The following is a 16,702-nucleotide window of genomic DNA, read 5'->3' as shown; positions in this document are numbered from 1 at the left end:
TACATCATTAAATATCAGAAATCACTGGTCACAGATCAGGCATTAGAATGAACACAGTTACTTACATGCTGTGCCATTACTGTCGAGTCCATATCATAAAAGTCTGTTTGCAAAGCCTGTGCCGAAATTGCGACTGATTTACCAAATAATCCACTGAGAAATGTACCGAATCCGAATAAATAATGCTCAACTGAGACATTCACATTGTTGAAAATAAATAACCACATTCCTAGCATTAGGATCCTTTGTCCTATTATAGGCACATTCCACAACGAGTTGTTCGCTGGGCTTGGTTACATTATAAGCTGTTTTTGGAATAACAAGGAAGTTTTCAGTTCTGAAACTTACAGGATATTATTATAGTATGATGACCTTTTATATGTCAAAAGCTCAAGGAAAATTTGATTTCTCAGTTCATGACCCCTTTAAAAATAATGTACCTCCAATACTAAACCCTACCCAAAACCTAACTGACTGTGTCAACAAAAGTAAATGAGAGATAAAGATGCAAACTGAAGTGCTTTGTGCTTTGTTGGTGTTTTACTGCCACTAGTGTTCATTTCAAATGGGAACTGCAGTGAATTGTATGTATAGGTATGTTTTTCCAATGAGCCTATGTTGGAAGATTCAAAAACACGCATGACGATTACACCGACCAGTCAAAACCCCAGCCCCTAACTTCTTTCCTCTCAGATACATGAGCATCCTTATTTGAACAGAGGTGATTGAAATAATTTGGCCTATGCCTCTGTCAGTCAGTACTATTCCTAATCATGTACATAATATAACCAATAATGCAGTGATAAAGTTGGCCTGACCTTGTTTTCTATCTCTGCATATATACTCACATTATGTGGCCTCCACAGGGTTTGAGTATCCTTGTCCTGGTGCTCCGCTGACTCCTTGTAAGCCTCTGACCCCTGCAGGCAGTGGCACTGTATATCCTCTACTGGAGAAGACTATGAAAAATAAAAATAAAATGCTGATGTATTGCTATGTAAAACAAAGTATAATTAACAGCAAACAAACGTCACACTGGTCTCATCACATCTGTTGTGATTCCAGGAACATTCACAATAGAACACAACACACATTTCAATATTACAGGTCCAAACATCATGAACATTCATAAACACAAATAAGTGTACATTTTATAAAGATTTTCAAAAACATGTATTACATCCCAAAATAAATAAAATATATATATATCTTTTTTTAAGAAAATTAATCCTATTTAGGACCATTAAGCCTGAGGTATTTTTGTATCTTGAAATGACAGTTCATGACAGTTAAGCAATGCAAATAAATTATATATTATTTAAATATGTGAAGTATACAACATGTGGTAAAATCTAATGAGAATCGTTATTGAGAATAATGGGAATTACAAAAATTACAATAATTTTACAATGCAACAACAACAACAACAAGAAATATTTGCCAAAAAAAAAGCTTAAATATTTTGATTTTGGGTGGATTATGATGTTTTTGTGAAATTCACCCTCACACTGAAAGCAAAAATACTACATTATGAGCGAAATAAAAATGATGAGAATAGATCTGAGTTTTGAGTTCATGTACAAAATCTAATTTAGCAACAATATTTCACTACGTCTGAGAATATTATTTCCTCTAACAATATATCTACTCATGTTGCTTTAATAAGAAACTAAATAAATAAAGGCAGTCTCTGTATGCAAAAGTTTGAGTTTGTCATGAATAATCAGTTCAGCACTACCTGTTTCAAGACTGACTCACACACATGCCCTGTATTCAGATATATTTCCCTTGTGCAATATTTAAACTTAATCTGGAATAAATGGTGCTGGTGCAAAGCAAACCTTTCTTTTAAAAGCACTAGATCAAGTTTAGATTACACTGATATACAATCACAATGCCTCCACGCAAGACAAGCAGATCAGAACACATTGTGTTTCCAATATGTATGAAGACAACATCTATTTATCCATCCATCCATCCACCAATCACAGTTTAGCACCAGTGTGAGTTAAATCGTTGTTATATACAGCTAATGTGCTCTCATTGGGCAAATTTCTGGATGTTCATGTACATTTATGATATACAGTGAGGAAAATAAATATTTGAACACCCTGCTATTTTGCCAGCTCTCCCACTTGGAAATCATGGAGGGGTCTGAAATTGTCATCGTAGGTGCATGTCCATTGTGAGAGACATAATCCACAAAAAAAAATCCAGAAATCATAATATATGATTTTTTAACTATTTCTTTGTATGATACAGCTGCAAATAAGTATTTGAACACCTGTCTATCAGCTAGAATTCTGACCCTCAAAGACCTGTTAGTCTGCCTTTAAAATGTCCACCTCCACTCCATTTATTATCCTAAATTAGATGCACCTGTTTGAGGTCGTTGGCTGCATAAAGACACCTGTCCACCCCATACAATCAGTAAGAATCCAACTACTAACATGGCCAAGACCAAAGAGCTGTCCAAAGACACTAGAGACAAAATTGTACACCTCCACAAGACTGGAAAGGGCTACGGGGAAATTGCCAAGCAGCTTGGTGAAAAAAGGTCCACTGTTGGAGCAATCATTAGAAAATGGAAGAAGCTAAACATGACTGTCAATCTCCCTCGGACTGGGGCTCCATGCAAGATCTCACCTCGTGGGGTCTCAATGATCCTAAGAAAGGTGAGAAATCAGCCCAGAACTACACGGGAGGAGCTGGTCAATGACCTGAAAAGAGCTGGGACCACCGTTTCCAAGGTTACTGTTGGTAATACACTAAGACGTCATGGTTTGAAATCATGCATGGCACGGAAGGTTCCCCTGCTTAAACCAGCACATGTCAAGGCCCATCTTAAGTTTGCCAGTGACCATTTGGATGATCCAGAGGAGCCATGGGAGAAAGTCATGTGGTCAGATGAGACCAAAATAGAACTTTTTGGTCATAATTCCACTAAACGTGTTTGGAGGAAGAAGAATGATGAGTACCATCCCAAGAACACCATCCCTACTGTGAAGCATGGGGGTGGTAGCATCATGCTTTGGGGGTGTTTTTCTGCACATGGGACAGGGCGACTGCACTGTATTAAGGAGAGGATGACCGGGGCCATGTATTGCGAGATTTTGGGGAACAACCAACTTCCCTCAGTTAGAGCATTGAAGATGGGTCGAGGCTGGGTCTTCCAACATGACAATGACCCGAAGCACACAGCCAGGATAACCAAGGAGTGGCTCTGTAAGAAGCATATCAAGGTTCTGGCGTGGCCTAGCCAGTCTCCAGACCTAAACCCAATCGAGAATCTTTGGAGGGAGCTCAAACTCCATGTTTCTCAGCGACAGCCCAGAAACCTGACTGATCTAGAGAAGATCTGTGTGGAGGAGTGGGCCAAAATCCCTCCTGCAGTGTGTGCACACCTGGTGAAAAACTACAGGAAACGTTTGACCTCTGTAATTGCAAACAAAGGCTACTGTACCAAATATTAACATTGATTTTCTCAGGTGTTCAAATACTTATTTGCAGCTGTATCATACAAATAAATAGTTAAAAAATCATACATTGTGATTTCTGGATTTATTTTTTTAGATTATGTCTCTCACAGTGGACATGCACCTACGATGACAATTTCAGACCCCTCCATGATTTCTAAGTGGGAGAACTTGCAAAATAGCAGGGTGTTCAAATACTTATTTTCCTCGTATATAAAAAATAAAATAGCTTGAATGCCTCTAGCTTTCTAGTAACCCTTAAGACCTTGATTAGCTTGTTCAGGTGTGTTTAATTAGGGTTGGAGCAAAACTCTTCAGGATTGTGGCTTTTCAGGACTGACATTCTCCACCCTGATCTAAATTAATACATAACCATTATTTACGATTAGTTCCTAATTATGTTTTTTGTAAGGTTTTGGACAGTAATGACTCAGGTGTTACTACATCCTTCTAATGTAATTACTAATTATTTGGAATGAGTGGGTGGACCGGACATCAATCTGAGGGGGCCAGTGCCACCCTGGCCCTTATGCAGCCTCGCAACTGGCTTGCAGTCTGTTTTCAGTTTGAGGTTTCTTTATTTTTACAACGGCTGATTTCCCATTTACTCATTTACTCAGCCTCATGTTGTTCCAAACCTGTATGAGTTTCTTTCTTCTGTTGAACACAAAATAAGGTATTTTAAATTTTGTTGAGCTGCTTTTCCAGTTCTCCGTTTTCTTTGCTTAACCATTCCATTCCATGCTAGCGGGCCAATCCGGCATGGATAATGTTTCATTTTCCACTGTGGGGCTGATAACGGAGCTCTTTGGAATGTAATACAAATGCATCAGTCGTTGCCTTGGTAATGCAAGAGTTTACAGATGATATGATCAGATATTTCTTCTAATTTGTGTTTATGTCACTCAAATAGCGTGCTTAGCCAGCTACAGAGAAACTGGTAGCTAGGCAACAGACAAGCGACCAATCCTGAGTTGCGATGTCACTACACAAATTCTAACAGCACAGTTCGACAACTGTGCAGAGAATTCCGGCCCAAGAAGGGTTTGTAATCGGGCCGTGCCATAACGGGCTCAAGTGGAAATACAACTGGAACCGTTCCTTACCGTTCTTAGAACCATTCGGCCCGGCAGTGGAAAAGTGGCATTGGTAACCAGACAGTTGACTGTAGCCTACGATGGAAGTCAATGGCTACCGTCCATTGTTTGATTACCAACATTCTTTAAAATATCTTCTGTGTTCAACAGAAGAAAGAAACTCATACAGGTTTGGAACAACTTGAGGGTGAGTAAGTGATGACAAAAAATACATTATTAAAATCAAAAGTTGTATTTGTTAACATTACGTTACCAACCATTGAATGTTAAACCATCCAATGATTTAGTATAAATAACATGCTAAACTAAAATACCACTTTTTTTTTCAATGTTTAAAGTTAGTTACTCTCAAATATTTAGGCTATAATACGCACCAGCTGCTGGGAAAGTTCAGCAATCATCCTGTCTTTGCTTCTGAGCTCATTTTTCAGTTCTTGAACCTCTTTCAGAAGCAGTGCCACCTAGAAAATAACAGACAAGGTGAACCTCCTTTTTCATTTTTCTTTTGCCAAATCAGAACAGGGGTTCTAATAAGCATTACATGCTTATTTATTAATAGCAAAAATATTACACAAATAGACACATTTGTTTTTGTTTTGAGGCGAGTTGGCGCTGCTGTTGGTGCATTAATCTGAACTTTTCAGAGTGGTGCAATGGACTGTGCACATGCTCAGGACATGTAAGAGTTGTTGGCTCACTTGGAATTATGTCAATCTGGATCATGCCCCAATCCTCATAAAGACTTTAGGAAACTTCTTTAGTATGTCTGATATGGAGTGGTCAGAAGAGACACAAACAACGCGGTCACCGATCAAAAAATAATAAGTGTGAATCAAAAATTTAAAAATGCTTTTTAAAAAAATAGTAAGCATGAATATAATTAAAATTATATTCCACAAAACTGAAACATGAATTCAAAGTTATTTAAATTGCACACAAAATCACCATGTTTTTCACCTGTACGAGTCTGACCATCAGCATTTGGAAAAGCAAGCGCAGAATTTGTGTATTTTGAATTTTGAGTAAAGCGAAAAACATAAGCAAACAAAAAAAATGAAAATATGTGCTTACAATTTTTTAAATGCTTTTTAAACATTTTGATTCACACTTATTTTTCGATCTGTGACTCATTGTTTACTTGACTGATAACTTTGCATTCATTTTTCAGTTTTGTGCGAAATATTTTTAAATGCATTTTTCATGCTTAATTTTGAAAGGGTGTGATTAATCGTGATTAAAAAATGTAATCTATTGACAGCCCTAATTATATATATGCCTATAAATATATTTAATGGAGTAATTGTTATAATGGAATTACTAGTATTTGATGCCCTTTTTATTTACAGTTGAGCCCTGGCCCCTGAGAAACTCTCTGCACATCCTGTCACGAGTCCAGCCTTCCCATCAGCGTCAGAGCCTAATACTCCACCTCTTCATTTCAATTCGCCTGAATACTGATTCCCATTAACACCTGTGGCTGATTAACCGGGACCTGCATAAAAGCCCACACTCACCTTCACTACACTGTCTGGTCTCGTCTCTCACACCAGTGCAAGACTTACCTGACTTGCGATCGCGGTTCTTCATCTTCATCATCGTCGATCAGTCTTCATCTTCATCTTTGTGAGTCCCCGTCCATCCTGCAATATAGATAGACTGTTGTCTCGAGTTAAGTCATTCAAGTGCCTGCTGGCAATCTATGATGTTTATCCATGTATTTTCTTCTATTCTCTTTAATAAATTCCTGTGAATGATCATCCGTTGTCTGTGCTTCATCGTTTTGTGACAGAAGACCAGAAAGCTATTGTGAAATGGATCCTAGTTCACCAGCTCCGTCAATCGCTTCTTCATCCGCTCATCACTCCCTGCACGATCTGCCTGCCAGTCCCATGACTTTACTAGTGCCCTTCTCTGGCGCGGCGGAGAACTGCAGCGGCTTCCTAGCCCAGTGCACGCTGTTATTCGAGATGCATTCACAGTGTTTCACCACGGATAGAGCAAAGGTTGTGTTCATTATTTCTCTGCTCTCTGGTCGTGCACTCCAGTGGGCCAAAACTATCTGGGAGCAAGCTGGGCCAGTAACTCAGACTTTGAATGCCTTTCTTACACAATTCAAAGAGGTATATGATCAAACTGCCACCTTTCTCTCTGTGCATGACCAGTTATTTCGTCTCAAGCAGGGAAAATCCTCTGTGTTTGAGGATGCGGTTAAATTTTTAATCCATGCTGCCACAAGCCGATGGAATGAGCCAGCACTCATCACAGCCCACAGACAGGGTTTATCACCATCACTACGTTTGGATCTTGCCATTTATGACAACAGCTTTTGATTGGAAAATCTCATCCAACAATATATCCCGTGTGGCCCAGCACTTAAATACATGTGATCTGGAACTTCCTGCCCTGCATTCTCCACCCGCTGTGGCTGCACTTCATTTCAGCCAAGGCCCTCATCCATTCGGGCTCCGCGGGAAACTTAATCTCCAGAAACTTCATCAACCATTTCCGCATCCCGCAAATCCCTTGCCAGAAGATTAATGTTCACTCCATCCTGGGGAAACCACTTGGACGAGGTATCACTACTCACTTCACTCACATTGGTGCCACTAATTATGAAAATATCTCCTTACCGGTGCTGGATGGATCAATATCTAACATCATCCTGGGACGTCCCTGGCTAAAATATCTTAACCCTCATATCTCCTGGACATCTAGTGACATTCTCTCCTGGAGTGACAGCTGCTTTGATACCTGCTTACAACTTCTCTCTCGACCCATTTCAACAGTTAAACCATCTAATAATACCAAGTCGAAATCCCAGAGGAGTACAGGGTGTTCCAGGATGTTTTTAGTACGCAATTGGCAACCCGTTTACCACCTCATAGGCCATGGGACTGTGCTATTTAATTGCTGCCAGGAACCACCCTGCCTAAGGGAAGAGTGTACCCATTATCCATCCGAGAAAATAATGCCATGGAGAAGTATGTAGAAGAGGCTCTTCACCAGGGTTACATCTGCCCTTCTATATCCCCTGAAGCTTCCAGCTATTTCTTCTTATTTCTTTCCAGTGGCGCTCTAGATGCTTTCATCTTCACCAAGTTGGACCTGCGCAGCATGTACAACCTCATCCGGATACGGAGGGGGGAAGAAAGGAAGACTGCCTTCATCACACCATTGGGGCACTATAAATATCAGGTCATGCTGTATAGGCTAGTCAACTCTCCGTATTCCAAGCCTTCATGAATGAGGTGTTCCGGGAGGTTCCGGGAGGACCTCCTCCCTAGGACGTTTTGTGATCGTTTACATCAACTACATCCTGATCTACTCCCGGAAAGAGGTAGATGATTGCCTCCACATTGCGCAGGTCCTCCAAAAGCTGAGGGAGAATCACCTTTACCTCAAGCTATAAAAATGTGAATTTCCTCTATTCGTTCCTGAGCTATATCATCGATGCCAAAGGTATGCAGTCCATAACTCGCCCATTCCCACCACCATAAAGGAACTCCAATGATTCCTTTGCTTTGCTAATTTATATCACTGCTTCATTGCAAACTTTAGCACCCTATCATCTCCTCTCAACTCCATGCTATGTAAAATGCCCAAGTCTCTGTCCTGGTCACCAACAGCCACAGAAGCATTCCACCAGCTTAAGCAGGCGTTCACCAGATCAGTGCTGTCACAGCAGCAGGGGGTTTCACCCAAGCTCCATCCAAGTGCCTTTTTCTCCAAGAAGTTGTCCCTGGCGGAGCAGAACTCTGACATCGGAAATCAGGAACGTCTAGCTATCAAACTTGCGTTGGAGGAGTGGCATCACTGTCTGGAGGGAGCCAACCATCCATTTGAAGTGATCATAGACCATCGTAACTTGGAACACCTCAGATAAGCCAAGCGCTTGAATCCTTGTCAGGCCAGATGGGCTCTATTCTTCACCCGGTTTCACTTCACCGTGACTCGATCCCGTATACATGCCCCTGACCAACCCAGAGCCCATTCTCCCTCCACTGTCAGTCCCATTGAATGGGCTCTAGATGACTAAATCACAGAAGCTACCTACACCGAACCTGCTCTGACGGAAGGTCCTGAAGGACGAACCTATGTTCCATCGGCTCCGCGACTGTCAATCTTCCCGAAGGTAAAATGCATCCGCTGCCCATTCCTCACTGACCCTGGTCACACCTAGGAGTGGATTTCATCACTGACCTACCCATCTTTGACTCATTCACCTGTATCCTTGTAGTCATGGACCATTTCTCTGAAGCCTGTCAACTTATTCCATTAAAAGGACTGCCATCTGCTTTGGAGACTGCTGAAGCCCTATTTAATCATATGTTCTGTAACAATGGTTTACCCGAAGACATAGTTTCAGATCGCGGATCTCAAGAGTTCGGAAGGCTTTCTTCCATCTCCTTGGTGTGTCAGTGAGATTAACAACTGGCTATCATCCTCAATCGAATGGGCACACGGAGAGGAAGATCCAGTAGATATTATCTTCCATGTGCAGAGTACGCTAAAACTCTCTTCGTCAGCCCACCATAGGCCTAACACCATTTCAGTGCGTACTCGGCTTCCAGCCACCCCTGTTCCCTTGGTCAGTAGAGCCGTCAGAAGTGCCAGCTGTGAAATGCCTCCGGTCGAGCTGGACGGGGATCCCATCTACGCAGTCCATTCCATCCTGGACTCCTGGCGACAAGGCGGCTAACTCTAATACCTCATCGACTGGGAAGGTTACGACCCTGAAAAAAGATCTTGAGTGCCACATGACGATATTCTAGACCCTACCCTACTCCAGAAGTTTCACGCTACCACCCAGATCATCCTGCACCCAGAGGAATAGGTCGTCCTCGTCGTTACCACCTTCGGTTGTCAGGTGCCGCCCGTGGAGGGAGAGGTTCTGTCACAAGTCCAGCCTTCTCATCAGCGTCAGACCCTACTACTCCAACTCTCCGTTCCAATTCGCTTGAATACTGATTCCCTATACCTGTGGCGGATTAACCGGGACCTGCATAAAAGCCCACACTCACCTTAACTACACTGTCTGGTCTGGTCTCTCACACCAGTGCAAGACTTACCTGACTCCCGCTCACGGTTCTTCATCTTAATCATCGTCAGTCCCGGTCCATCCTGCAATATAGATAGCCTGTTGTACTAGAGTTAAGTCATTCAAGTGCCTGCAGGCACTCTATGATATTTACCCATGTGGTTTCCTCTAATCTCTTTAGTAGATTCCTGTGAACGATCATCCGTTGTCTGTTCTTCAGCGTCTTGTGACACATCCCAGTATTGGATTGATTTTAAAAACTTTAATGTACTTGAAGTGTGCATCAAGCACTTTATAATTATATTTATAATTATTATACATGTAGTTTTCATGACTTGAAATTAACTGAGAGATGTGGAATATTTGCACTTAAAAAAAAAATATCTAAGTTTGTAGAAAACAAAATCTCAAAAAAATAAAATAAACATTATATACAAAGAAACAAATGTACATATGACTTCAAACGTTAAACACATGAATTTGTTTTATTATTGGGAAAAACTGGAAAACATCTAAAAGATTACACTTGAAAAAGCAAAATGTCATGGATTTAAGGAAGATAAGATAAGATCTTACCTTCTGATCAAGTAAAGGTTGGTCAGTGGATTGTGGAGTATAAGCCTCTAAAGTCTCTTCAACTGAACCATCTGTCTCCATCTGAAACAAACAACAAACAAAATCAACCTTGTAATGTGGTGGAAAAAATTGCTGCAAATTAGTCATTTGTTTTATCAATACAATTGCTCAGTGTTTAGTGGTCGCACTAGACTTTTTTCGTTCAAATGTGGAAGACCAGTAACACAGTGGAAGACCAGTAAGACAAGCTCATAAAAAGTTCTGCATTCCGCTGTGTACAAAAGTTCCAGGTTTATATGTGTGTATATATATATATATATATATATATATATATATATATATATATATATATATATATATATATATATATATATACAGTATATAAAAGTTTAAGGTCCAATTCTCAAGATTAACTAGTTGTTTATTAGCATGAATATTACTAGGATATTGGCTATTTAGTAGTACTTATAAAACATATTAATGCCTTAGCATGACCTTATTCTACATTCCTAATCCTGCTCAATTCTTACCCAATACCTAAACGTAACAACTACCTTACTTACTATTTAATAAGCAGTAATTAGGAGTCTACTGAGGCAAAAAAAATAAAAAAAATAATAATAATTATATATATATATATATATATATATATTATATATATTATATATATTATATATATATATATACACACATTGCATGTACGTGTGTGTGCGCGTGTGTGTGCGTGCGTGCGTGTGTGTGTTGATTATTTCATACACTGGACTGTTGTATTTTTAACCCATCAATCAAAATAAATAAATAAATAAAAATGAGGCACTTGCTTGAACTAAAAAAGTGACAGTTAACATTTTGAAATACTCTCAGAGAGTTGACAGTAGGAGACTACTGGTATCCGTAGAAATATTTTGGAAGAGAATCTTTTACCCACTCTCTCTCTTTCACAAACACACTTGAAGAACCCGTAAAAGTACATTTGTGTGCATAGGCCCCATGATAAAAAGGAATGGACAAGTAGGAGTATCCTTTCATCCTTATGTGTGATCTTTCCATACTCCCATAACATCTTACACATCCTTTTATCCCTTTAAAAGCCTTAAGTGTAACTTAGGGAGTTGTAAAACTCCTCTAAGGAGTTCTAGAACATGTCCCTCCTATCAGAAATGATCTACAATCAGCTTTATAGAGACAGCTTGAAGACTAAAATTTCATCTTTTAATATAATTTCATTATTTAATATATTTAAAATTATGTATCTGTATTATTATTATTTATTAGTATTCATAATACTAAATGAAGTTTAAAATGCATGAGTTAGGCTATAGATTGCATGGATACATGTGTTTAAGGATCATATTTTAGACACAAGGACGGGAGCTGGGAGAGTTATAAATTTTGCTTAGAGGTATGTGTGCAATGCAACGTTCACTAAGCAGAGATGTTCCAATGATGATGATACATTTAAATGTGTACAATTGGCATGTTCTTTACAAGAAAATAAATGTTTTTCAACTGATGCAAATGTACCACAAATGTATACACTGAGAAATAGTTTCTTAATATGGAAAGTGGATTGTACCATGTGTAAGCATGAGGTATACATTCCATTTTTAAACATAAGCAACATGTTTTTCTAAATGTTGTTCAATAAAGATTTTTCTTGGCAAGATAACTGGTGTCCTGTTCCATGAATCAAATAATAATGGGGAAAAAGGCTTAATTCCAAGTCTACACAGCTTAAGCTCATGTAGCTCAGAACGACTCAGAGTTAAAGCCACAGCTTTGTGAACAGTGCTCCGACACAGAGAATAGTGCCTCAAATGACCCGAATTTGAGTCCTGGCATGAGATCCTTTCCCTCTCTTCTCTCCCATTGCTTGCTGGGAGTAACTGAGTAAAGTTAGGGAGTAAAGCAATATTGTAACACATTACTTTTAAAAGTAACTTTCCCCATAGATTTCCCCAACACTGATTGACTTTTATAAAGATACGTTTGGTCATTAACTTTTAAAAGCATCATTATGCAAAACATGAGGACAGTTCACTGTATTTAAGACCCACGGCTGACAGATCAAAGTGGTAGGAAATTAAATTACATTGAATGTGGAGGATATTAACTGTGATAAGATGATTGACAGGATAGTTTAATCGGTGACAGGATGCATGTAACTAAGCGATAGAGCAGTCCGTTAAAGATGGAAATTATGACCAATAGTCTATACAAGCTTGCCTACATTTCTGCTACACACTCAAAAGTATGTAATACTTTTTTTTTTTTTTTATACTTCACAAAAACAGTACAGTACATACTTTTAGGGCATAGTTTAAGTAGGCAAACTGGGATGCAACGCGTATTTGTAGCCCTGTGTTTCAGTTCAGTCTTTCTCTTTAATAGTCTTAGCATGTTTTCAAAGCTGTTACGTTGGATTTACCCCATGGGTTTGTTTATTCTTATTTCTTTGACTATCTGCTTGTTATCCTGTATTTCTATGCCTGCGTTCTCTTTAGACTTTGTTTTTGTCATCATTAAACATCTGTGTATTTGATCTTTACCTAAACTACTCCTTCCTTATCCACTACCATGTAACAACTACACTGTAAAAAAGGAAAGTTTCAAACTGTAAGGATTTTTTTCTACTTGATTTAACACTTAATGACTTGCATTGATGTAATCTTAAACAATAGGGTAAGTTTATTAATGTAAATTAATGATTTTTGAGGATAATAAAAAGTAAAATAAAATGACACTTTATATTTGGTTTCATTTGTTAACTTTAGTTGACTAAATTAGTTAACATGAACTAATAATGAACTTCAAATTCTACAGCATTTATTAATATTAGTTCATGTTAATCTCAACATCAACAACATTAGTTAATGCACTGTGAACTAACATGAACATTTTAACAAAGGTTAAAAAAAAATGCTGTAAAATATATATTGCTCATTGTTAGCTTTTATGTTAGTTAATGCATCAATTAATTCTAACAAATGAGACCTTATTGTTAGTGTTCCCAATAAAACCAGTTAATTTAACAAATTTTTGGTTCCTAGAAAATTTGAATAGGTGAATAAGTTAAGCATTTAAGATGCCCAGGGCACCAAAGAGTCTTCATCCGGCCCTGCAGCCATATGATGGCAAAGATCTTTGGCCCGGATGAACTGTGCAACAACATCAACTGCCTTGGTAAATGCCACACTACCCCAAGCCAATTCAATAAGGCCCAGTTTGTCTCTTACTGATACAAACACTGACTCTGTGTTGACTCTGTGACTGAAAATGAACCTTTGTAATGGCAGAAACATCATAGTGCAGTATACAACTAGATTTATAATGTCACTAACATTTGGCTAAGAGGTTTCTAGGCCATTCTGAGTGGTTGCCAAAAGAGCCCACCCAGAGTATCATATTCAACAGACTTTGTAATTATCTTCTTAAGACCTCGGACATACAGTGAGGAAAATAAGTATTTGAACACCCTGCTATTTTGCAAGTTTTCCCACTTAGAAATCATGGAGGGGTCTGAAATTGTCATCATAGGTGCATGTCCACTGTGAGAGACATAATCAAAAAAAAAAAATCCAGAAATCACAATGTAGGATTTTTTAACTATTTATTTGTATGATACAGCTAGTATTTGAACATGTGAACACCTGAGAAACACCTGAGAAAATCAATGTTAATATTTGGTACAGTAGCCTTTGTTTGCAATTACAGAGGTCAAACGTTTCCTGTAGTTTTTCACCAGGTTTGCACACACTGCAGGAGGGATTTTGGCCCACTCCTCCACACAGATCTTCTCTAGATCAGTCAGGTTTCTGGGCTGTCGCTGAGAAACACGGAGTTTGAGCTCCCTCCAAAGATTCTCTATTGGGTTTAGGTCTGGAGACTGGCTAGGCCACGCCAGAACCTTGATATGCTTCTTACAGAGCCACTCCTTGGTTATCCTGGCTGTGTGCTTCAGGTCATTGTCATGTTGGAAGACCCAGCCTCGACCCATCTTCAATGTTCTAACTGAGGGAAGGAGGTTGTTCCCCAAAATCTCGCAATACATGGCCCCGGTCATCCTCTCCTTAATACAGTGCAGTCGCCCTGTCCCATGTGCAGAAAAACACCCCCAAAGCATGATGCTACCACCCCCATGCTTCACAGTAGGGATGGTGTTCTTGGGATGGTATTCATCATTCTTCTTCCTCCAAACACGTTTAGTGGAATTATGACCAAAAAGTTCTATTTTGGTCTGATCTGACCACATGACTTTCTCCCATGACTCCTCTGGATCATCCAAATGGTCATTGGCAAACTTAAGACGGGCCTTGACATGTGCTGGTTTAAGCAGGGGAACCTTCCGTGCCATGCATGATTTCAAACCATGACGTCTTAGTGTATTACCAACAGTAACCTTGGAAACGGTGGTCCCAGCTCTTTTCAGGTCATTGACCAGCTCCTCCCGTGTAGTTCTGGGCTGATTTCTCACCTTTCTTAGGATCATTGAGACCCCACGAGGTGAGATCTTGCATGGAGCCCCAGTCCGAGGGAGATTGACAGTCATGTTTAGCTTCTTCCATTTTCTAATGATTGCTCCAACAGTGGACCTTTTTTCACCAAGCTGCTTGGCAATTTCCCCGTAGCCCTTTCCAGCCTTGTGGAGGTGTACAATTTTGTCTCTAGTGTCTTTGGACAGCTCTTTGGTCTTGGCCATGTTAGTAGTTGGATTCTTACTGATTGTATGGGGTGGACAGGTGTCTTTATGCAGCTAACGACCTCATACAGGTGCATCTAATTTAGGATAATAAATGGAGTGGAGGTGGACATTTTAAAGGCAGACTAACAGGTCTTTGAGGGTCAGAATTCTAGCTGATAGACAGGTGTTCAAATACTTATTTGCAGCTGTATCATACAAATAAATAGTTAAAAAATCATATATTGTGATTTCTGGATTTTTTTTTTTAGATTATGTCTCTCACAGTGGACATGCACCTACGATGACAATTTCAGACCCCTCCATGATTTCCAAGTGGGAGAACTTGCAAAATAGCAGGGTGTTCAAATACTTATTTTCCTCACTGTACATGATATGAACAGAAGTATTGGGACACCTGACCATTACACCAACAGGGACTGCAATGACAATGCATTCTAAATACATAGACATTAATATGGAGTTGGACCCCGCTTTGCAGCTATAACAGCTTCCACTTTTCAGGGAAGGCTTTCCACAGATTTTTGACTGTTTTGGAATTTGAGCACCAAAATGCAATATGCAAGGTTATGGGATTCTTCAAATATTAAAGTATGAGCAAACACCACTAATTAAAAGAGTTCTGTCAATGAAATCGGTCAATGAAATGTCCTAATAAGCCTTACAATATGCTATGTAACATGCAATCACAAATTCAGCTATAATAGAATTTGGACACCACTCAGAAAATACATTAAAGGTTGTATCTGACCTGAAGCAGTGTCTTCAGTTGAAGCAGCTGTTCTGTGAAAGAAGAGCAGTCTTGAACCATGAGTTTCAGCGTCAGCTCATCCAGTGTCGCATGATCTGACCTTGACCTATCCAGCCCCTGTCCCCTAAATCCGTCAAATGACTGGAAAATGGCAGTTCTGTAGGTCAGACAAAGAGAAAGTGATCAAAAAGCATTTACCAGGTCAGCCAGAGGCCTCAGTCCACGGTAAAAAAATAAAATAAAAATCTTTAAACAGGTTAGCTGTCCAATGAGAGCCATCTTATCCAAAATCCCCCTGAGTCTGGATATGTAGGAGGTATGCTGAGAATGTGGCTTTCTGAGACTAATTTGCTTTTTAAATGGATATAAAACAGACACTGTTGCACTTGTGGGGACTAAAGGCTAAAAACTGGAACTGTAAATAACAAAATTTTATAACAAAGACTGCCTTCAGAATGTGGGTATTCATTACATAACATTTACTTATTTTTTGTAGGTTAGCTTCAGTCTCAGATGGCTCGCCAGCAGACCGCTCACAGTCTGTTCACAAATTATCTGAACTCATATTGAACTCAAAAATGGCAAGAGCTAGATACATTTATTGGATAAATTTATGAGTTAGGGTGCATAGTTTTTAACTCAGGCTCTTTGGAAAAACGCACTTGTGCCAACATTTCTTCAAAATTATATCACGTTGCTTCTTGGACGTTTCGTAACACTTTTAAATGGGGTGGCCCAAATTACCAAAATCTAATATCACGATATGAGTATTTCACAATGATATATCATGGTATATTGTTATTTCTGCTTTAAAGGTACAATATGTAAGAATTTTGTATCAAAATACAAAATGTTATATATTCACAGTGTTATTTCTATTTTTAATTGTGTAATTCAATTATCCTAAATATTTCCAAGAATTTGTAAATTCAGAGGAATTTTAAGTGCCCGTCCCTGTTCACTTGTCGCCTGTCAATGACGTAATATCCACGTTATCCCTGGTTTCTGCTTGTACTGCCATAGTAACCATGGCGACAGATGTGGACAACTGCGTTACGTCTAGCG

The 16,702-nt window shown here is 39.2% G+C and overlaps 1 protein-coding gene across 3 annotated transcripts in view; it reads right to left on the bottom strand.

The window, feature by feature from the left end:
• The window catches only part of ccser2b (coiled-coil serine-rich protein 2b), an 83,108-nt gene that overhangs the window by 16,565 nt on the left and 49,841 nt on the right, over window positions 1–16,702 (bottom strand). For all 3 annotated transcript variants that reach the window (XM_084135687.1, XM_084135686.1, XM_084135688.1), the window contains exons 6-9: window positions 15,638–15,794; window positions 10,188–10,268; window positions 4,948–5,034; window positions 849–959 (exon numbers count right to left, since the gene is read on the bottom strand). In XM_084135687.1, the coding sequence (XP_083991813.1) occupies window positions 849–959; window positions 4,948–5,034; window positions 10,188–10,268; window positions 15,638–15,794 (436 nt within the window). The remainder of the gene's footprint in view (window positions 1–848; window positions 960–4,947; window positions 5,035–10,187; window positions 10,269–15,637; window positions 15,795–16,702) is intronic.

The sequence above is a fragment of the Abramis brama genome (assembly GCF_963993115.1).
Source record: "Abramis brama genome assembly, chromosome: 14".
NCBI classification, from domain to species: Eukaryota; Metazoa; Chordata; class Actinopteri; order Cypriniformes; family Leuciscidae; genus Abramis; species Abramis brama.
Note: the sequence above shows the minus strand (reverse complement) of the source record. Positions and strands in the feature narration are given on the sequence as shown.